At 44.5% G+C, this 23,552-nt stretch overlaps 1 protein-coding gene across 1 annotated transcript in view; it reads right to left on the bottom strand.

Moving 5' to 3' along the window:
- ADARB2 (adenosine deaminase RNA specific B2 (inactive)) overlaps window positions 1-23,552 on the bottom strand; it is a 119,030-nt gene that overhangs the window by 13,601 nt on the left and 81,877 nt on the right. Inside the window, exons 6-7 of the mRNA XM_060280896.1 lie at window positions 21,420-21,560; window positions 9,669-9,837 (exon numbers count right to left, since the gene is read on the bottom strand). Coding sequence (XP_060136879.1) covers window positions 9,669-9,837; window positions 21,420-21,560 — 310 coding nt within the window. The remainder of the gene's footprint in view (window positions 1-9,668; window positions 9,838-21,419; window positions 21,561-23,552) is intronic.

Genomic DNA, 23,552 nt, shown 5'->3' with positions numbered 1-23,552 from the left:
TATGCATTTCCAAAAAGCCTTGCTTTGTTCTTGAGTAGCACTCCTGGAGAAATGCTTTATCACAAAAATTGTGGGGTTGGTTTCCCCCCGCCCCAAACTCAGTTGCTCATGAGCTGAAATATGCTTGACATTTTAGAGCACTACAGAAAGGGTTAGAGAGATTTTGCTATTTAAGGCAACATCCAGCGGTTGCTGTGCTTAAAAACCCCCAACGCATTTAAAGTGCAAATCTGTACCAGCAGGAAGCATTATGTAGCTAATTTCTTACATCATTGTTCTTTTCATTAATTAACATTTCTCAACCGTTAGTGCAATAATTGCGGTGCCTCTGTGCTGTATGTCTCTTTCCATGATTAATAAGGAGCCATTATACTTCCCTTTCCTGAAGCAGTCAATTAACACGAAATACTTTCCATTAATTACTGAATGTTTAAAACCAGCATGCTGTACCTGGAGAGCAATCTGCTCACAGAACCTGTGACAAAAAAATGCTTTCATCAGAAGTTCTTTTGAAATTTTATTCCACACGCAAAAAAGAGCAAACCACAGGCAGTTTAGTTGGCTATATTAATTTGCTTCAGAAGCAGGGCCTGCCAATGAGAAACATCTTTTAATCTCATGGAAGACAAGGCAGCCATCTGGCTGCTGAGGATTTTGGAGTGAGACTGCCCCTCTCCCTCCCTCTCTAAACGCAGGTCATTAAAGTAATGTGTTCATCCTACATAAAACTCAAATGGAAGATAAAAGGTAATATTTATATACAAACAATTTAGTCCCACCATTTAAACAGCCGTTGGTTTTATGAAACATTTGCTTTGCTCTTATCAGATTTGCATAACTTCGTGGTGCCGCTGCAGCTGGAGAAAAGATATGCTGCATAGATGTGTGTGGTCATTTCTACAAATGTCTACCTGTCTGTCTCATTTAGGCTACACGCTGTATAGTGTACACATTTACTTGGGAAATCGGTGGGAGTTACTTCTGAGTGGACACACAAAGGATTGTGCTCTTAAAGGCAGAGCTTAGCTGGAAGAAAACCTCCAAGAATGGAAGCATGGAAAAGAGTGTCAAATTGTCTGAAGTTACACAGTTTGGGATTTGATAAGTAATAGACTAAAATCATCAGAAAGCAATGATTTATTTGGGGTAGAAATATGTGCATGAACTCAGTAGCATTTTTGATGTCAGGATTAAAAACACCTGCCTCATTTAATTTGCTGGAAATGAAGAAGCACAGTATCTGCACGGGGGGGGGGGATATCCAATGTTTAAATATGACTACTTATTGGCTGTAGGGAAAGCTCCATTGAATTGCATTTATCTAGTCCTGGCATCCACAAACTTCGGCCCTCCAGATGTTTTGGACTACAATTCTCATCTTCCCCGACCACTGGTCCTGTTAGCTAGGGATCATGGGAATTGTAGTTTGGGGATGCCTGATCTACAGATTGATGTCTTCCTCAACAGCTAGTATTCAGAGGTATTTGCTGCTTCTAAACACGAAGATACACTAGCAGTTTAAGAGCTCTAACCACTTCTGCCCCGCTCCCCAGAAAAAAAAAGCTACTTCATTTTGCAATTCCTGTTTCTCCGAGAAAATGTGTGGCTGCATGCTCAGACATTTACCCCACAGAAACTTATCATGTCATGACATCATTGTAGGCACAGAGGAGGAATAATTACAATTAAGTTATTAGAGAAGGAAGTACGAGTAAGAAGTTAATAAGTTGTGCATGCACCTATCTTCTTGCTTTATCATGCAATAAAAATACAGTTACAGCACAATTCCAACCAAGTGGACTCAGAAGTAAGTCTTATTGAATTCAATGGTGGTTAGGATTAGAGTCATGGGCATGTGAGGTTAGGGTCATAGCCGTAGCTATTTACTTTATATATCACCTTTCAGCAGGGCTTTTTCAGCTGGAACTCAGTTCTGGCAGCTCTCAGGTAGGCACCATTGCCATGATAAGAGAGCAAGGAAAGAGCTCATGGTGAGTTCTGGCAACTCTTTCTGCTTTTCTGTATTTAATTGAGCAGCTCTTTGGCTAAATTTGAATTGATTAACATTCACTCATACCCTTTAAATTACCCCCTCCAATTGATTAATCAATGAAAGCAGTCGTTCCCAAACTTTCCCCCATCATGGACCACTTGAAAATTGCTGAGGGTGTTGATGAACTGCTTAATTATTTTCCTGCCTCTTGTAGCAATTGTAATGGTCTGTGCTAGAAGCTGTATGATTTTTAATTGTACTGTATATTATGGCTTCTTTTGTTTCTTATATATGGTGTTTTCAAGCAAACATCAGAGAACCTGCACAAGTGACGCTGACAAAACCCCACATATATTAAGTAAAATAGAAACATCATCACCCAAACCCACCCCATCCACTTTCCCCCCGATCTATCTCTTTTCCCCCTTTCCCTCCCAATGTCTCAATAAATGAAACTGGTCTGTAAAAATGTTATGAGAGACATTGCACATATTTCTGTAAACCAAGAAAATCCTTAATAATAAAAAAACCTTATATATGGTGTTTTATTGTATTGCAACTTGAATTCCATAGAACAGAAGAAGCAAAAGAAGCAATGGAAATACATTAAAAATCAATATGAATATTCAATGTGATGGATGTGCTACTTCCTGTCTTCAACCACAAATCCACAGACACACCATGGACCACCTAACTGAAGTTTGCAGAGCAGTTTGGGAACTCCTGAACTTAAGTTTTACTTGCAGAATCTTCTGATTATACCGATTCAATATGGCAGCCCCAGGTAGTGAACTCATTTCAAAGCCCAGAGAGGCGCTTCTGGAAATCTCGGACCAATAACCAGGAGTAAAACCACTTTTATCATGTGATCGTCTCTTCAAGTGAACTAGGCCTAGCTGGGTAAAGGAAAGTAAAACAAAATAAATAAAAAATGGTTATAAGTTGCAATTCAGCAACTTCTCTTTCAAGTCTATTTCTGAAATTCTTTTGTAATAATTTCAGAAATAGACTTGAAAGAGAAGTTGCTGAATTGCAACTTATTACCAAACTTAAAACCATGGAGAGACCTGGTCTGAATAGAGACTCTTATCTCATTATAACTGGTACATGAAAAAGCTATTTTTAGCCATCTCACCCCTTGCTTTTTCCTGTAAGACCAATTGCAGTCGTTAACAGTCAACAGGTTTACCACACCTATCAGCCAACCACCCATTCCCACCACTCTTCTGAGTAATACCCCTCCCCACCCCCCTCACTATATATAAGGGTCTGGTGACTTCCGTTTCAGTGTATCTGAAGAAGTGTGCATGCACACGAAAGCTCATACCAATGACAAACTTAGTTGGTCTGTAAGGTGCTACTGGAAGGAATTTTGTTTCGACTATGGCAGACCAACATGGCTACCTACCTGTAACTAGAACAAAGGAAAGCAAATTAGCTTTAGTCCTAGGAACAATTTATGCCTCTTCAGGAACAAAAGGATCTATGGTGAAACTGAGTTCTGGAGGAGGTTTGCTTCTGTTAGGTGCAAGAATGCTGCTGTGATTTTACTGCTTTCTCCATGGGCAACGTTTTCAAAATTAACATTATTATGCAGAGTAAATGTGCTGTTACATTCCAGCTTCTCAATATATCAAACTGACTTGTCTAGGTAAGACATATGATGGATTGTTTGACTCCCCCCCCCCCTAATTGTGCAAGACTTTTAAAATGCCCCTTTCAAGGACATGTTCCCTACTTAGATAACATATTTTAAATAACTTTTGTCATACTGGAAAAGAAACCCGCTGGTTTACCTACATAATAGAGGAGCAAATGCATGGATTTAAACCAAATTATCTCCATAGAATCCAGGTGATCTGAACTGGCTTAAATTACACTGTGGGCTGGGCTGTTATAGCTCCTTGCTTTTGATATGGGGAGTATAACGTTGGTACTAGAGGCGTTGTCCACTGCCATTACTTCTGTATTTATTTGCTTTCAGTACATCTAATTCCTACAAACACATATGGTCCCCACCTGTCTATAATTGAAATGCCAGTAATGACATGGAAGGAATCAGAGAGGAGCTAGTCTTCCATTCAGTAGATGACACTTCCCCCAACCTTCTAAAATACCATATTTTTTCGTGTATAACACACACACCCCCCCGTGTATTTTGGGGGACTCAAAATTAAGAAAATGCGGGGAGATTGCCCCCATGTATAAGACTACCCCCCTTTTACACATTATTTTTTGGTAAAAAAACAACACCCTAGTCTTGTACATGGAAAAGTACCTTAATCCTTTGCAGCCGCCTAACATTGCATTTAAAGAATGGGAGTTTCTGTCCAGGGTCCTGAACAGCCAGCTCCCGAAAGCTCCACCATGTTTACCTACGGCAATAGACCTGGGTGGATCCAACTGCTGAAATAGACCATCAGTTGCTGTCCAAGGTCCTGGAACACCAAGCATGGTTACCTCCAGCAATAGTAGGGGCACCCAGAAAGAGTTTTCCTGGACAACCTTTACCCCTTTGCTTCACCCCTACAGTACGTAATGTCACTTATACTGTGCTAGCTCTGCTGTTCCCGAGTCTGATGTGCACCATCACAAGGCTTTCCTGTTTACTATGCTGGAGAATCATGCAGCCAATTATCAAAGCCTCTTCCTGTATTTTCACGCAATAAGGATTGTTATTCATGGTAGTCTCCAGTCTGCAGAACACCTGTGGTTTTTCTAGTTACATGACAATTCAGCTATTATTGGTTTGGAAACTGGAACTACTACATTAGGGTTTGATCTGTATTTTAGCAGTGGGTGGTTCGTCTTTTTGTAACTGACAGTGAAAGACCAAGGCCAGATTCTGATTGATGCAGAAAGGGGTTAAATAAGAAGAGAGAAGATTGCAAATAGACTTGTATCATGTGTGCAGATTGTCTCTAGTTGGGGGAGCTAGTTGTGTTAATTGATTTCCACTTTCATTAATAAGCTGCAGATTCCAGGGTCAAACCTTCCAAGCCAACATATGCGATCCTGATAGTCTGTCACTAAAACTATTTTTTAAAAAATAGTTATCTTGGAACATTTCTCTTGCATTTTGCTGATATCATTGTGTAAAGCAATTGTGCTTTAGCGCTTAAGCTTTTTCATAGCTGGCATTAAGCTTTTCAGGATCCCAGTGGAAAAAGAAGGGAGACTCCCAGCAGATTGGCCTGGAAAGTGTGAAAGATGGTGCCCATGTACTAATTCCGGGGGTGCCAACATAGCACCTGTGAGCACATAATAATAACTTTATTATTTATACTGCACCCATTGGGGGTATATGCCCATGGAAGCTTTCTCTGATGCCTGCAGGGTCCCCCTCTCCACCTGCCCATCTCCTGAAATTAGGCTTGAAACAAGAATTCTGTTCTAGCAAACAGTGTGTGTTTGGCTGCACTGGGGTATGATACTCATAACACTGTTTCTGGTTTGTAAATGTGTCCCTAGTCCCCAGAAAGTCATTGACCTATGTACCAATCAGTTGACAGAGGAGACATCTTTTAAAAAGCACATACACTACACCCAGGAAGTTTTAGAAATTTTAGATCCTCCTCTGGGCAACTCCCTGTAGCTTTTCATTCCGTCTGCTTCTCAAATTGTCCCAAAACAGAAGTGCAATCCACTTTAGCTTCCTGTTACCCATATATAATGTATTCTCAGACCATTTGTCAGCACATTGGCAGGGCCCACTCATGCTGCTGAACCCCGCACTGGGAAGTTGAGTCTGTGGAGTTGCCTTTTAAAATCATATGAGGATAATTGTGGGGGATTTTAAATCGTGGCTCCTAGTTGCCCAATGGCACTGCCAGCTAAGTCTGTGGCTGATATCTTCCAGCAATATGATATTAGGCACTTCTGATGTTCTTAAAATGGACTTGGAGTGCAGAGAGTAGCACTGAATTTTAACAAATAATTTACTTGGGATTAACATGCACAAAAACTGCTGAATGCTGTGAATGATAACTGAATGGAGGGAAACGCTTTTTTGATGTTGCTTACAAATACCTTGTGAGCAAGAAAGTATGATAACAGCTGTTGGGATAAATTATTAATTGTGCATTATTTGCTCGGCTCCAGTAATTCTTTCCAATATATCAGAAAACTGCTACTCTGGTTCTCCTTCTCTTTGTAAGTCATGCAAAGTAGGCTGTTTTCAAGGAACTGGGGCCAATATCCTCGATGTGGAATTTTTCTCCAAATCGCTAAAACCCTCGAAGGACAATTCAATCAAAGGACTGCTTACTCAACAATCTCATTTAGGCATATATGAATTCATTTGAGCATTTGGACCCCATGAAAATCAAATCAGCCAATATAGGAACACATGAGATCAGTGGTGTGCAGTGAAATTTTTCACAGGGGAACATTTAGGACCAGAGGCACTAGCTTGTAAGGGTGGCATATGTGTGAGCATCACACCTCCCTCCCTAAGCCAGGCAGAAGCTTCCCAGGCTTTGGGAAGGAGGCACCAGGCTTTAACACACCAATTTACCAGAAACATTTAGGGGACTAAGGATGCCTATCTTCCAAAATATATGTTTCTATTATGGTGATGTTATGGACTGGCGGGATGCAGAAGAATGGTGGGAGGCGCCAGCTGGGGAACCCCCAAGGGAAGAAAGCTCAGAGCCAGGGGACTGGTGGTGGAGCGATGATGAGTGGTCAGAGGGAGAAGAGGGAGCAGGCTAGGAGGAGGAGGTGTCAGAAGTTGAAGAGGCAACAGTGTTCTGTGAGCAGGAAGCATCTGTGGCAGAAAGCAGTCCAGGACCAGAGGCAGAACAGGAGGTTGGAGAGGAGGGGGGGGCCAAGAGGCAGTGATGAAGCAGACTGATTAATAAGCCAGTGGGTCTCCCCCTCCTGCTGTGACCAGCTCCCCTCACCCTTGGTGGTTTACTGAGCTATTTTGTTTCTTTGAATAAAGAGAGTTAATGTCAAGGCTGGAGTCAGATGCAGGTTAGCACGAAGAAACAGTCAGTTGTCAGTGAAGTTGCCTCTTCAAGGAAACGGCAAACAACTCAGCAATACTTCCCAGTAGGTCTTACCCCTGTAGAGCAGTTGCGAGGACTGAAGGTCCCCACCTTCCCACAGCTCCCTAAGTCTCTCCCTCTTTCTGCACACTCTCTGTCTGGCCCTTGGGACCCCCAGGACTCTCCCACCTCTCCAGGACACAACTCGCGCAAGCCTTGCTCCCTGCCTTCCTTGAATGCCTTTGCCTGGCTGGAATGCGTTCTTGAACTGTGTAGATGCCTCTTGCTTGCCTGGCTGGAAAGATACGTACGGGTGTGTGTGGAAATCTCTGATTTTGTATGTGTGTATGAATGAATGAATGAATGTAGTCAACTGTACAAAGGTAATATTGGATACACAGTCCCTACCTGTTTTTCTACCTGTTCTTACTATCCACTGCAGACCATTGCCAGGTCTGCTTCCTTCAAAGCCCCTCTGTGAGTTCAGCCTCACCAGGACTGGACAGCAACACGAGCAGATTCTTTCCTTTGAAAGGTGGCCTATACATTCCACTCAATGCAGGGATGCCACCCAAAATAGCACTCCCACAGTGAGGTCTTCCTCACCCTACTGCAACATCTAGCATACAGGATGTGACGCTATTGAGTTGTGAGTTTCCCCTGTTCCCATCAGGCACGTCCAATGGCACAGGGTAGGAGCAAGGAATCTCACAAGGTGATGTCACTAGACATCATGGCTGGGAGGGGAGGGCAGGAATTATGCCATTTCTGACAGCACCCTTGTGGCATGTGTAATGCATGGAATTTAGAGAGAAGACAGGTGGAATATGAAGTAGAAAGTATTGACAGCCAAGAAACCTGGGAGAGTCTGCACCTCACCCCCAGATTGAACTCAGAAGCAGAAAGAAGTCCCCGAGGAAAGGATCTCAGATAGAACCAGGGATGCTTAAGGGATTTGGTTTCTGTGAATTCCAATGCAAGTTGACCTGATCTGCACCTCCTTGAGTAATGCGCAGATTGAAACAACTATCCTTTGGAATATTGACTTTTCTTCATTTTGCCACGCAGTTCTCTGTTCAAAAATGCTTTAAAGCATATATTTTAAGCATAAAATATGTTTAGAATTTAAACATTAAGATTTTGAGGGTACTTAAACAAGTGTTTACATATGTATTTCAATATCAAATTTTGCGTGGGTTAAAAGTAATTTTTTGATTAATTTGGAAATGGGATAGAATGGATTTATGAATGGACACATGTGAAATGGACATGGGCCACAAATAGAGTGATCTAGCCGTCCCTAAAAAGAGCCCTGGTGGGGGTGGGTGATCACTAAGGGGAACATCATCTCTATTGCCTCTCTTCTGACATCAACATGTTAAGAGCTGTCTAAAACCTGAGTGCATATTTATATCATTAATAAGTCATAACATGCACAACTGGAATACTTTTGAACATCAAAACAAAGGTTTTGCCTTTGATCCTGGAAACACAGAACATGACACCAGATTGCCTTATTTTACAGCTGTGGGTAAATGTCAGCAATCTTTAAATACTGTAGACTGATTTTGTAGTGGATGAAGGCAGGTTTCTTTGGAGAAAATGAAGTTCTGGGCACCCTGTATTGCAATTGACATTCCCATCAATATTAAATATAATATTGGTTTCTGAGTTTATATTTAATTTACTGTGTATTGACATTCAGAAAAAACAAAGGCAGTGACAGTATGGTTTGGAACCCTTAATTTATTTAGTCATTCTCTTCTGCCTGAAATTTGATTTTGAAACTTTGGTCATTCTTGGAAGAAACAGGGAAATTGTGTTGCAGACTTTTCCCTTTCCTCTTTGAGAAAATGTGTTACAACAGGGGAGGATTTAACCCAACAGTGTTATTTTGCGATATTTTCATAGTGTGTGTGTCAGATTATTTCACTATATCGTCATTGGACTTTTCCCTCATTCCTATGATTGGATCAATCATGCAAAAAACGATTGTGACTGCAATATTCAAACAGATCATCTACGAAAAGTGAGAGCAAAAAGTAGCAGTTCTGTGCTGTAGCATCAAACCATCACAAACAAACAAACAAACAAACAAACAAACCCTCCTCAAAAAAGCATTGCCATCCTCATATGTACAAAATCTTAAGGCATGGTTTCACATTTTATCCTTTGGTTTGCAGTTCCTCTGTTTTAATTCAGGAAGGATTCAAGCCTGTCATTAAATGTTGGCCTGAGGCATTTTGCACAATGTGTTCCACATCACAATTGCTCAGCCAGTGCTCTTTGTGAACCGACACTGCATACCCCAGGATCCTCTACAATGCACAATAGGGTCCTCATCAAGCAAGTCAAAGTCCTTGAAGCTAGACAGTCTGAAAACCACTCTTCTGAAACATCTGAGGAACAGATGGCAACCACCCCAGGGGAAGCCTGAGTTACCAAAGATCAAATCTATCAAAATCCTCATAGCTCTGATCCAGTGGCTCCTGTATATATGTGAGAGAGCTGATGCACGTGGAACATATTCTTATATCGAAGTGCATGGCTGTGGAAATGTTCATGATAGGTGGTTATGGTGGCTACCATTTCCTCAAGAGTTAATTAAATTTTCCACCAGAAAACAATGACATTTCCATGCTTGCTTGCTGCCCGACTGCTTAGCAATTTCACTATAAAGTTACCTGGCAATTTTGTCCGTGCAAGACATGGTGACCAGCTGCTCCCCCAATAACATGCCATCCCACATTTGCACCGCACTGGGATATCGGGCTGGAATGGTTCCTTCCCCAGATTCAATCTTTGTTCGAAGATGCCCACGGTACTTTCTTACTATGTGCTTAATGCTGTTCACTGGAAAGGAAAAAGAAAAGAAAAGAAAGGAAGCGTCATCGATGATACAACAGATCAAGAGCTTCTATATTTATCTTCTAAGGTGAACGGTGATGGGCCAAGTGGGAGCAGAGGGCAGCGATTGGCTTCCTAGCTTCTAGCTCATTTGTGTCCTACTTCCCTCCCTCTCCATAAATACGACCTGGAATTTGCACATTAAAGCTGTACCCTGTACACATTTACAGGGGAGTAAGCCCCATTGCATTCTACCAGGGATGGGCAACCTTTTGGGGGCCACATTCTTGTGGTAGGTGGAGGCAAAGGCAAAAATGAATAATACTTTTGTACAGTGGGTTCGTTTCTGCTAGGGCTGGGCGACATCTGGTTTTCAGCATCGTGATATATCAGCAGCTAAACATTGCGATATACTGATATGTCTGAAACTGGAGATTGGGCGTGCGGCTGAGGGAAGGAGCAGCCATGGATATTTTGCATGTGGCTGATATACACAGAAGCTCTATTTGCCTGGGCAAAACTAGAATTAGTTGGCTCTGGCTCCAGCTAATGTTGGTCTCTCTGCCTTTTGCTCTATGAGTCCCAATGGGCACCTCCCCCCCCCCGGGACCACATAACACTGGTCCTGAGAGATCTACATTGGCTCCCAGTACGTTTCTGAGCACAATTCAAAGTGTTGGTGCTGACCTTTAAAGCCCTAAACGGCCTCGGTCCTGTATACCTGAAGGAGCGTCTCCACGCCCATCGTTTAGCCCGGACACTGAGGTCCAGTGCCGAGGGCCTTCTGGCGGTTCCCTCACTGCGAGAAGCAAAGCTACAGGGAACCAGGCAGAGGGCCTTTTCGGTAGTGGCACCCGCCCTGTGGAACGCCCTCCCATCAGAGGTCAGAGAGATAAACAACTACCTGACATTTAGAAAATACCTAAAGGCAGCCCTGTTTAGGGAAGTTTTTAGTCTGTGATATTTTAATGTATTTTGATGTGTGTTGGAAGCCGCCCAGAGTGGCGGGGGAGACCTGGCCAGATGGGCGGGGTATAAATAATAAATTATTATTATTATTATTTATTATTATCTTTTCCTGGATGCTTTAGGCTGTGATTTTGCACACTGAACTTATGAGACTGCCGCTGAGTAGACATGGATAGGATTGCATTGCCAGACTGTATCCTACGATTGGCTTCCTAGCTTCTGGCTTGTTTGTGTCAGATGCTGCCCGCTGTGCAGGATGCACCCTGAGGAAAGGCAAAGTACCTTTTCTGCCTTGGCAGCAATTGCAGGTGCTAGCTATGCAGACTGAGCTAGCATCCTGCTCACATCTGGATGCTGAGGATTGGAACGCCTGGACCAGTGCTGTTTATTTCAGGAATAAGTGCCCTCTGGTGGAAAGCTTTCATATGTTCCATTACCTTGCCTAATTTTCTTCTTGTTTCATCCTTACCAACAAAGAACCTCATAGAGGCTTTACGTAAACCATGCCTCTCCTCTTCCTAACCTTGGCTGGCCTACTCTTTGATTTTTCAGATCTGAAGTCCTCAAATTGCAACCAAAGCACTGCACTTCCTTCTGTATTTCAAAGCTTGAAAATTAGAAATGGAAGAAGGGAGACATATACACACACAGACATGCCCACAGATGGAAGGCGCTACCTGAAAATACCAGCAATTCCAGGACAGGGTTGAATATACTGTAATTTGCATGACTTTGATTATACTAAGTAAATGTTAGCTGACAAGGATCAAAGCCGGAGCAAGGTACATTGACAGGCATAATTACCAAATGCAAACGGATTCAGACACAAATAAAGAGCCTGCTCTTGACAGGCATTCTGCAAACTTCACTCCTATTCCAGGCAGATTTCAGGAACATCTTTTACAGAGACCTACTTTTACAGCTCATGTTCATTTCTTTGGGATGGAAAGAAAACCCATAGGGTCAGCAAGCCCAACCCCCTGCCCTAAGGCAAGATTCTTTAAGGCACATTAGTCAGCCTGCCAAAGATTAGCCCACACCATGCAGGCCACACCATGCCACCCACATGCAGATTGCGAGAGCGAAGACAGGGCCCCCCCAGGGAACAGAACCTTCATACACTTCAAGCAAATGAGCCAGGTGGACTGCAGCTTGAAACTAAACAATCAAGACTTCTCTGATGGGAGTAACAGACGTCTACAGTCCCAGAGACTTTCCCAGAGTGCACCACTGCCTTGGACACCATGTGACTGTAAAATCATTGGAGCCTGTGTGATTCAGAGGTTCAGGTTTCGGCTTGGGCATGGTCAGCCGTCTCAGTAGTCTGAGAAGCCTCGTACAAAATACGTCAAAAAGAGCAAACTGATGTTGAATTCAAGCATTTTAGACCAAAAGCTTTGGACCAGTGCTGGCCAGCAGACCACTTTGCTACCAGGTAACAGGCACCTCAATTCCCATTACTTAACTTGCTATTTAACTGTTATTTTTGGTTCAGCTTCTTTAAAAAGGAACACCCTCTCAATATTTATTTACTCATCCACTGGTAATCCACAAGCTCCAGTCCTCTGCTGCTCTCTTCTTCCATTTGATCCGAGCCTCTGTGGCTGTTAAGTCTTCCTGATTTTTGCATCGCTTATTCTCCCCCTTGATTATCTTCACTAATTGCCGTGGGGAGGGGAAAGGAGGAGGTAGGAAGGAGCAGGAGGGAGGGAGGGAGGGAGGCAGAAGTCAGCTGAAGATGCTACTTCATCCGGAACAAGATGTCAACCCGACCCCAGCATTAGAGAGGACCAATTTAAAAATCATTTGGAGTGGGTTTATGATGTGTGCCTGGCTAGACATTAGATGTGTAAATCACTGCTCAGAGCATCAGAGAAAAGGGAAGAAGGAAGTGCAGAATTATTAGTATCAATTTTGATCCTTTGAATGTATAGAGATAAATCTTCCCCTCCCCCCCACCCATTCATTTCCTTTCTCTCTCTTTTTTTTATATATATATAAAATCTAAAATGTAATATACCGTAAGTTCAATTATTTTTGCAAGGATTTGCAACTAGTCAGCCTTTGTGTTATGACAGACGATGGATTTTTTTTTTAGTAAAAAGCAAATTAAGAATTCTCCACTTCCCCACCTTTTTTAAAAAAATTGCTGGAAATGAATGGTGATTAAACAGAATCACAAGAGTAAAAACCTGTCTGAAATTTACGTGCGGCTGCCTCAGAAGTTCATTTTCTATTTCTCTGCTTCACTGCATGCTACTCCCACGCCATGAAGGGGGGTGGGTGGGCCCTCTTGCACCCTCCCTTTTATACTCGCTTCTCAGTTCATTACGATAGTTTGTTTATAAAGGGTTGGAAACAAAAGCGAGTTCAAACGGCAATGAATTCCACTAATCCTTTGGATGACAAATGCATTTGTAATAGGGCTGGAACCTTACAAGCAGATGTCAACAAGGCATTATGTTGACTAATTGGTGAAGGCCAATTTTAATAGTTGAGGGCACCATTTTGGTGCTCTTAGCATTGTTATAATACAGCAGAGCATGAATTCCAGATAGCTAACCTTGATAAAGATAAAAGAAAAAAGGAGGAAAATGTAAAGAAAAAGAAAGCCCAACAACTAATTCTCTGATACCTTATACCTAGGGCTTGCCATACGTCTGGAAAATTCCAGGTATGTACAGAAATTGGATGGCTAAATTGCCTTCCAGGGGGATTTTTTTTTGAATGTTAAGAGATCTCCAGAATTTCCTGAATGTATGGCAACCTGGTTTTTTTTGGGGGGGGGGTTGGCTTTAAAAAAAATCAAAAAAATTATGGGGGAGGTTACACCCTGTTGGCAGTGGAAGTGTTGGCGAAAGGGATGCATTACAACAGGCATCCCCAAACTGTGGCCCTCCAGATGTTTTGGCCTACAACTCCCATGATCCCTAGCTAAGAGGACCAGTGGTTGGGGAAGATGGGAATCTGGAGGGCTGAAGTTTGGGGATGCCTGCATTAGAGTATGGCTCTTTTCAGGTTTTTTTTTGGGTGTGTGTGTGTGTGTGTGTGTGTGTTTCTGAGTTGGTTTTTTTAAAATTTCATTTAAAATTCTGTGGTGAAAATCCCTTTCACCATAGCTCTTGGAGATGCAAGGCTGTGTCCTTAACCTCACATTTGTACAGTACTTGAAGACTGAAAATAACAAGACAATGCAATATTTTCTGAAGTTTAGGCTTTCCCCTTTCTTCCAAATTGCTTGGTCTCTTTAGTAATTTGTCATTTCTGGGTCTGGATTATAACAGAATGTCTGAAGTAGAAAACACACAAATTAATCAGAGGAATTCAGATTCTGCACAGGTGGTTTGCTTGGAGATACCAATCAAAGCAAGAGCAGCTTGGAGGTTTCAAGAGCATTATTTTTAATTGCTAATTGCGTCGCTCATCTAAAATTAGCACTTGAGCACCTCAGTTTTGAAGGCGTTGCAGGGCCCATAGGGCAAAGCATGGACGCCTGATGGGAAGAGAGAGAGAAGCACCTCAATTAAACGAGCTTAAAAATCCTGGCTGCCATTTTGTATTTACTCTTCAAAAATGAATGCCGAGAAGCACAGAGGCATAATGGAATGTAACAATATAGTTTTACCTATAATTCACTGAGGATTAGGCTTTCTATGGCAGCTAGTCACGAGGGCTACATCACGACATCCAGGATCTGAAACAGCATGCCTCTGAAAACCAGAGGTATTCGATTATTTAGGAATAACTTTCTGGCAATAAGAGCTGTTCGACAGCGGAACAGTCTCCCTCAGAAGTTGGTGGAATCTCCTTCATTGGAGGTGCTTAAACAGAGGTTGGGTGGCCTGGGATTTTTTTTTTTTTAGATATGACTCCTGCATTGGACTTGGGGTCCCTTCCAACTCTACAACTCTATGATTCTACTCCAGTTGCTGTTATGTTCATGTCCAGGTTGTGGGTTTCCCATTGACATCTGGATGGCCACTGTTGAAAACACTATGCTGGACTAAATATATTGGATTTTGGCCTGCTCTTCTTATAGTCACACAACAGAGAGGATCAAACACAGCTGGGGAGGGAGGGAGACGGAAAAAAAAACAAGAACAAAAGCCAGGACTCGAAGGAGACTCTCCACTATTTACATAAGGTCTGGCCAGATTTGTGTAGTAGATACGGCGTTTCAGATACTGCCAAATGTTTTGGGCAACTGTGGCTCTCCTGTGCCATTTGTGCTGCAGCGCTCAAAGGGATTATGGCTATAAATTCCATAATATATGTCATGCATTCACTGTGGCAAGATGCCCACAGTGGAAAACTCATGGGCTGTGCACACATAGAAGGATACTTTGGGTTTCCCATGCTCTGGGCTGGTCTCTCTTCGCCCTGCCCTGCCCTCCCCCCATCCACCTACCCACACTGATGGACATAAGATGAGTAACCTCTGTGTGACCAGCTTGGAAACTTAGGTTTCTGCTTCCCTATATTAAACAACAAACTTTTTCATCATTCCGACACATTTAAACAATGGGTTTGGGACAGTGATTTAAAACATTTTAGCATACATTCTTGGAAAGGAAAGGAAATACCTTCCTCCTCATCTAGGTATGCATCTAGGTGTACTTAGGGGTACAATAAAAAAACAAAACAAAACGATTTTGATTCTGATATGGTACTGTAATTTAGAAATGCAAGTAACCTTGTATTTTTTTCTTCCAATAGTCCAAAAAGGAACCTTTGCTGAGGGGCTTTGTTGATAGCAAACTTATTTTGAATCAAAATTAACTGAGGTTAATGTCAAATGACCAACCAAAACTTTAACTGATAAATGTATTGATTCAACAGGCAGGCAGCCCTACTGTTTATACTGGCAGCCCTACTGCCAGAGAGCCTGTGGCAGACATGTCTATTTGTGTGCTTCCTCGAGAGACATGTTTCTGTGCAGTGTGGTCCCCTGCTAGGTCTCTTCTGGGGGAGGAAGAATCCTGACTCTGTGCCTCACCCTCAGATTACCTACAAACCCAACGACCCAGATGTCGTGGCTGCATGCCGATCCTGTTGCGATGGAAGCACTACAGAAATGTGTCTGCCTCACAACTCCAGCACAGCTGTAGGTTAATAGGCAAGCAGGAAGAAGGCCACATGCGGAGAAGATGCAATGGTGTGTTTCAGACCTAACGGGACTGTGGGATAAAACGGGAGCTGGGTTATCAGGAAGTCAATGGCACAAGGCAAGACAACATGTTAGCAAAAGATAGAAAAAGCAGCCTGGGGGGGAAGACAGCAGAGGCAGCCTCAGGGCAGACTTGATTTGCCTGCTTCTGCTCGTCTGCCTAGAACAGCAAAAAATGCAGGCTATGGAAGAAAAATGGACCGAGAGCAAAAGGGGTGGAAAAAGGGGAAGACCTTGGCTGAGTTTTCTCATGTAAGAAGTTGAAGAATCGAGTTTTCCCCTTGGGAAAAACTTCATCTTTTCCAAAGTCTGATTGGAAGAGTTTCAAAAACACACCTAAAAAGTGTACTGTTGTTGTTGTTGTTGTTGTTGTTGTCATGCAGACTATCAGGTCACATACTGCCTCATAGAGAAGCACAAGGAGAAAGAGGTCCCTTTTATACTGTAAGCTAACTCTCAAAGAGGAAAGCAACAGTGAGACAGGGAGTGGAGGAAGCAAAACAAAACAAGGGATATTGTGAGCAAATGCACTTTGGCTTTGATTCATCTGAGAATGAGGACTAAGCCAGCAGCTTCCTGGGGGGGGGGGAAGATGGGTTTTGGGGAGGGAGTTGAAAGAAGGTGCCATAGGTGGTTTTAGAGAGCATTTCAGGCATAATGGACAAGGAGAAGGAGAATGGGGCAGATCAAAGCTCATATAACTTTGGAGCAAACTTTGCATAACGCAATACAAAGCAGTTCTGTACTTCAGTGCAGAGACACCAGTATGTCCCCTCTGAGCACGATGGGATCACGTTACTGGCTTTGGCAGGCAGAATTCCACTAGCCACACATATGGGAACAGGCATATATAACACTCATAAATTTAGAGAGGGCAGAGGAGTGGCCTAGAGCTCTCGACAGCTGGTAAGGGCAGAAGTAATGCTGATTCTATCTTGATGGTGTTCCTGAGATTTGGAGCCAATTATTGGAGTATGCACTCTTGCTTCCTCCACCAACCTGTCCCAGAAGCTCACCCCGCTTCTGCATTCTGACTGTGAATAACATTAACCAGGGTTCTTGTTTAACTAGAACCAGAAACCAGAACTTGATGTTGGTTTTGGACCCTGATACAACAAGAAACCTGTTTAGCATTAACCACCATTAAGGTTGACGGGGTGAGAGAAGGGAGTACGGATTGCATGTCGCCCGATTCCTTTGCAGTGGCTGCAAATCTGGTCAGATCTGCCCATGTGCTTTCAGATCCTGGCTGGCTTTCCCAGAGGCTAACTGTGGTTAACAGAAATCATGATGGAGGTTCGTACTCCCCACATTCCCATGGAGAGGTCCACAGCATCTGTACCACTGAAGATTCCGAGTCCCTTTGAAAGGAATCCTATATAATAATGTCCAAGTTGTCCCTGCGTCCAAGCTGTCCCGTGTGTCCCTGGGTCACTGCGCATGTGCCCCAGGGATACAGGGATTGGACAGCAGAGACTGCGCGCGCACACTCTCCCCCCCTCCGCCTCCTCCAACCGCCGCTCCCGCCGGACACCGCCTCACTGCAGGGCACGTCAGGGAAGCGAGGGTGGAGGCCGGCGAAAGCCTCCTCACAACCCTCCCTGGCCGTGAGGAGCGGCGGTTGGAGGAGGCAGGGGGGGGAAGAGTGCGTGCGTCCTTCCTGTCGGCGGCTGGGGGAGAGGAACGGAGGAGGAGAACGCAGCGCATTCTCCTCCTCCGTTCCTGTCCCCCTGCCGCCGACAGCAAGGACAGGTCCCAGGGTTCGGAGAAGGGCTGCGCAAGCGCTTCTCCGAACCCTGGGATGTCTTCTTCCTGTCGGCGGCTGCGGGACAGGAACGGAGGAGGAGAACGCAGCGCTTTCTCCTCCTCCGTTCCTGTCCCCCTGCCGCCGACAGCAAGGACAGGTCCCAGGGTTCGGAGAAGCGCTGCACAAGCGCTTCTCCGAACCCCAGGATGTTCTAGCGCCCGTTATTAAACGGGCTGAAATACACTAGTTCCTATATAAAATGCTTGTCAGAGGTTACCAAGGCATGGATGACAGAGGCGAGATATATATTTTCTGTGTTGGGTGCAAAGGCCAAACGACGCATTCTGTGGAAGATCCCTGATCAGATTTACCAACTTCTTCAAAGACGTAGAAAAGCAGCCACATGGAGACCTGAACTGGATCAGGGTTGCAGTGCCATTTCTTCACTCAAAATTGCCCCCAGCCCCAGGAACTATGGGGATCATAGAATCATAGAATCATAGAGTTGGGAGAGACCACAAGGGCCATCCAGTCCAACCCCCTGCCAAGCAGGAAACACCATCAAAGCATTCTTGACATATACCTATCAAGCCTCCGCTTAAAGACCTCCAAAGAAGGAGACTCCACCACACTCCTTGGTACCAAATTCCACTGCCAAACAGCTCTTACTGTCAGGAAGTTCTTCCTAATGTTTAGGTGGAATCTTCTTTCTTGTAGTTTGAATCCATTGCTCCGTGTCCGCTTCTCTGGAGCAGCAGAAAACAAATCTCTCTCCCTCCTCTATATGGCATCCTTTTATATATTTGAACATGGCTATCATATCACCCCTTAACCTTCTCTTCTCCAGGCTAAACATACCCAGCTCCCTAAGCCGTTCCTCGTAAGGCATTGTTTCCAGGCCTTTGACCATTTTGGTTGCCGTCTTCTGGACATGTTCCAGCTTGTTAGTATCCTTCTTGAACTGTGGTGCCCAGAACTGGACACAGTACTCCAGGTGAGGTCTGACCAGAGCAGAATACAGTGGTACTATTACTTCCCTTGATCTAGATGCTATACTCCTATTGATGCAGCCCAGAATTGCATTGGCTTTTTTAGCTGCTGCATCACACTGCTGACTCATGTCAAGTTTGTGGTCTACCAAGACTCCTAGATCCTTTTCACATGTACTGCTCTCAAGCCAGGTGTCTCCCATCCTGTATTTGTGCCTTTCATTTTCATTTTCATTTTGCCCAAGTGTAGTACTTTACATTTCTCCTTGTTAAAATTCATCTTGTTTGCTTTGGCCCAGTTGTCTAATCTGTCTAATCATTTTGAAGTGTGATCCTGTCCTCTGGGATAATAAGGGCAACTGTAACCCGCTCCCTCCATGGGGGTGGATGATTATCCTCTTTGGCTATGATCCAGTGATGGCTCCTTTATTGCTGCTTTCAATAAAAACATGGACAGGTATCCCACACAACATGTGGGATTGGTATGGAAAGTGTTATACAAATGTTAATAGATAACTAAAGCGGTGTGTGTGTGTGTGTGTGTGTGTGTGTGTGAATTTGCTGCCCTCTGGATGATACTGGACTACAGCTTGCATCATCCCTGACCATTGTCCAAGCTGGCTACAGCTGATGCGAATTAGAGTCCAACAACATCTGGAGACACCATATTGGCTTTCTCATGGTAATATAGGACTACGAGCTGCTGCTTTTACTTGCTATGCTATAGTACTGTGGATTTAGCTGAGTTTAGTGTTTTTTGTAGTAGTATGACAATGTCTAATAACGAACATATAATACCCATGGTTAAGGAATCAAGAGCTGGCTTGGTTAGGCTTGTCAACAGCCAAACTAACTGCATTTAACATTAATACCGTGTTTCCCACATTTTAAGACACCGTCTTATTGCTTTTTTCCCTCAAAAAACCACAGGGTGGCTTATTTTTGGTGGCATGTCTTATTTTTTTTACGTTATTACAGTTTTTACAGCACCTTAAGGTCTTCTTAGCCGGGCCAGGCTGCTGGCTCGGGGCACTGCTGGGCACTGCGCGCCATGCTGCTGGGCTGTCTGAGCGCTGCTGGGCGCTTTGAGCAGCTGGGCGCTCCGCGCGCTCCAGCAGCCATTTCCAGGCGGCGGGACGGCGACGGCGAGGCCGCTGGCTCTGGCGCTGAGCTCCGGGGCTGCTCGGCGTTCCGCGCGCTCCAGCAGCCGTTTCCGGGCGGCGGGGCGGCGGAGCGTCGGCGGCCGGGTGGAGGCGAGGCCGCTGGCTCTGGCCCTCAGCTCCGGGGCTGCTGGGCGCTCCGCGCGCTCCAGCAGCCATTTCCGGGTGGCGGGGCGGCGGCGGCGGCTGGATGGAGCTGAGGCCGCTTGCTCTGGCGCTCGGCTCCGGGGCTGCTGGGCGCTCCGTGCGCTCCAGCAGCCGTTTCCGGGCGGCGGGACGGCGGCGGCTGGATGGAGCTGAGGCCGCTTGCTCTGGCGCTCGGCTCCGGGGCTGCTGGGCGCTCCGCGCGCTCCAGCAGCTGTTTCCGGGCGGCGGGGCGGCGGCGGCTGGATGGAGCTGAGGCCGCTTGCTCTGGCGCTCGGCTCCGGGGCTGCTGGGCGCTCCGTGCGCTCCAGCAGCCGTTTCCGGGCGGCGGGACGGCGGTGGCTGGATGGAGCTGAGGCCGCTGGCTCTGGCGCTCGGCTCCGGGGCTGCTGGGCGCTCCGCGCGCTCCAGCAGCCATTTCCGGGTGGCGGGGCGGCGGCGGCTGGATGGAGCTGAGGCCGCTTGCTCTGGCGCTCGGCTCCGGGGCTGCTGGGCGCTCCGTGCGCTCCAGCAGCCGTTTCCGGGCGGCGGGACGGCGGCGGCTGGATGGAGCTGAGGCCGCTTGCTCTGGCGCTCGGCTCCGGGGCTGCTGGGCGCTCCGCGCGCTCCAGCAGCTGTTTCCGGGTGGTGGGACGGCGGCGGCCGGATGGAGGCGAGGCCGCTGGCTCTGGCGCTCGGCTCCGGGGCTGCTGGGCGCTCCGCGCGCTCCAGCAGCCGGTTCCGGGCGGCGGAACAGCAGGCCTCCTCGGCCAGGCAGAAGCAGGGCCGCTGGCTCCGGTGCTCCTGGGTGCTCCAAGCTGCTGGGCTAGAAACTAGAAACTGGGCTAGAAGCAACAGAGGCCCGGCCGCTGGCTCAGCTCTCCGCCCGCGCTGCTGCAGGCATGGAGATACACTATGTCTTATTTTCGGGGTATGGCTTATCTTTCGCAAATGCTTAAAATTGCTGCCCTGGCTTACTTTATGACTACGTATTAAAAAGGGGGAAACACGGTAAGGGTTCCTCAATTAGCATTAAAAAAGGTTTCCCTTGACGCAAGCTCCTTCAAACTGTTGTTTCAGATCTTATTTAGGGGTGAAGTCTAGTTAACTGGAGTTTATGCTGGCGCTGATGAACTGCTTAACTGTGGTTAAGAGGGCAGGGCGCGAATTTATTCCAGGGAACTGCGAAGAGCAAGTTTGTCCCTGAAGCCGGCTCCCAGTTAGTTCCTTAACCACTATTAAGAGGGAACCCATATTATTTCTATGCTGGCCCATTGAGAGAGGTATACCCTTTGCATCATTTCCATAGTCAGCCATCATCTACTTAACAAGGAAACAGAGAAGGAAAACATTAAGGGAAGCAACAAAAAAAGGGGGGGGCAGGCGGGAAGAAAAGCTGAAATGAAATGAAACCATGGAAGTACAGTTCTTACAGTCTGTTGTGATTTCATAGGGGGAGTTGAGGCGTGCATCTCCACAGGGCGAAGTGTTCACATACAGATGGAACAGAATGTTCTCTTTTAGCCTGTAGCCTCCCTCTTTTAACCGCACGAAGATTGATCGCTCGCTGTCTTCTTGTCGTTTGCTAGGATCATAGAGAAAGGTTGCAGGTCATTCGTTACATTCCGAATCAGAACTAATCAGAATCAGAACTAATTCTGCTCTCCCTATGGGATAGCTCGCAGGCTCTTTTGTTATATTTTCTTCCCTTATAATACCTTGTATCGCAGCATCTCTCTAGGTAATGCTTGTATGATCTCCACGGTGTCTGAGTTTAAAGGTCCAACCATTTTAAACAGCCTTACAATAAAATAAAATTAGAATCAAAGTACGCTATCAGAATATTGTCATTATTTATCAATGCAAAAAATAATAATAATGAAATAATTGGTGCTGTATCCAGAAAAGGATCAAAGGAGGAAGAGACTGGGTGCGTTTCAACTCTCTCTTTGGCAGCAACAAAAGGAGAGTGACTGGTGTCAGTACTATTATATAGTAAAGTTTTTTTGACGTTCGATGCTTTATTGTGTTTTTAATATTTTGTTGGGAGCTGCCCAGAGTGGCTGGGGCAACTTAAATAATAAAATTATCATTTTATTTATCAGTAATGGGAATAAAGAGTCTTCCCACCCCACAAAATGATGGGGAATAACAAATGAATTCTCCCTTTTTGTTTCTGTTTGGTGAGTAATACAGTACTATCATTAAGAGAACCGCTAACTATTATTTTATAACTGGAAAGCTGCAATCCTATATGCACTTACGCAGGTGGTAAGACTCATCCAACTACTTGGTATTGCTATGAGCTGTTCCGAATTGTATTGTTTAATGGATTTTTTTGTTTTTGTTTTTTATTTATATGCTATTTTTGATTGTAAATTGATTGTAATGTTTGTTAACTTTTAATGCTGCCGTTATTGCGAGCCACTTTGATCTCAATGCTTATTGTTGGAAAAGCGGAATTCAAATATTAAAAATCAAATCAGTTCATACAGCAGTTTATTCCATGTTCCTGTTCATTTCCTCATTATATTTGCATTATGTAAAAGCCACTTCCAGAAAATGAATAGAATCTGGTACATGTTTAACACTCATTTCTGTGTTATCTGATTCCAGAAAAATAAATAAATCATGGGAGTTAAGGAGTGAGATTTGAGGCAATATATTTGCATACAGTTCTTTCCTGCTGTTTTCAAGGGGGAATCATGGGGGAATAGAATCACGCTTATGCGGAAAGGGCCAGGGAGTAGCATTAGTGTCCAATGATATTGGCAAAGTTCATTGGTATGAATGAACTTTAGTGTGACATGCTGGTATATCAGTCAAGTAGCCACAGTTCCATTAGAAAATGGAAAAGGAGCACTAGCATTATAATTAGAAAAACAAACACACTATTCTCTACTTCATAATGCCACCTTAATTGGGCTTATTTCTGAGTAGACATGCACAGGATTGTGCTGTTTATGTTTTATTAACTTATGCTCAAAGATTGAGGCTGGAGAAACAATATTAACCCCACTCTGAAAGCTAGTATGAATGGAAATGCAACATGTCAAAAGTTTAAAGCTGTCAATTAAGACAGCATTGGCACATGTCGAGATGTCATTAATTCACTTTTTTAAAATACTTTTTGTGCGCATGGCAAGATTGCTACTTCTTTTTGACAATATGGTTTTATTCCAACCTTCTTTTGCTAAGGAGTTTGTTTGTTTTTGAGCTAGAGAATTTCTGAATTTTCTGTCCATCAAATCAACTATCCCATTATTATCACTGTTCACTGATTTAAGTGGGATTAGAGGGAAAAAATGGTTTGAAGTTTGGTGCCCAACATTCTGGAATGACAGATAAATGTGAAACATTTTCAAGAAGCACACCTTTGCCTACAGTTTATAAAAGGCTGAGGGTTTCAGCTTAATTCTCAGTCACCACTCCAATTTCAGAATAACTTTTTGAGCAGATGGGAAAAATGAGAAACAAAACACTAGCATGTGTCTCCATGTTGGCCATGGAGGGGAGAGGGGGTCCCATGGAAGCAAAGGCTACTAACATCCCAACAAACTAGTTCT

Source organism: Zootoca vivipara, chromosome 12, assembly GCF_963506605.1.
Source record: "Zootoca vivipara chromosome 12, rZooViv1.1, whole genome shotgun sequence".
In the NCBI taxonomy this organism is placed as follows: domain Eukaryota; kingdom Metazoa; phylum Chordata; class Lepidosauria; order Squamata; family Lacertidae; genus Zootoca; species Zootoca vivipara.
This window is presented reverse-complemented; position numbering and strand designations above follow the sequence as displayed.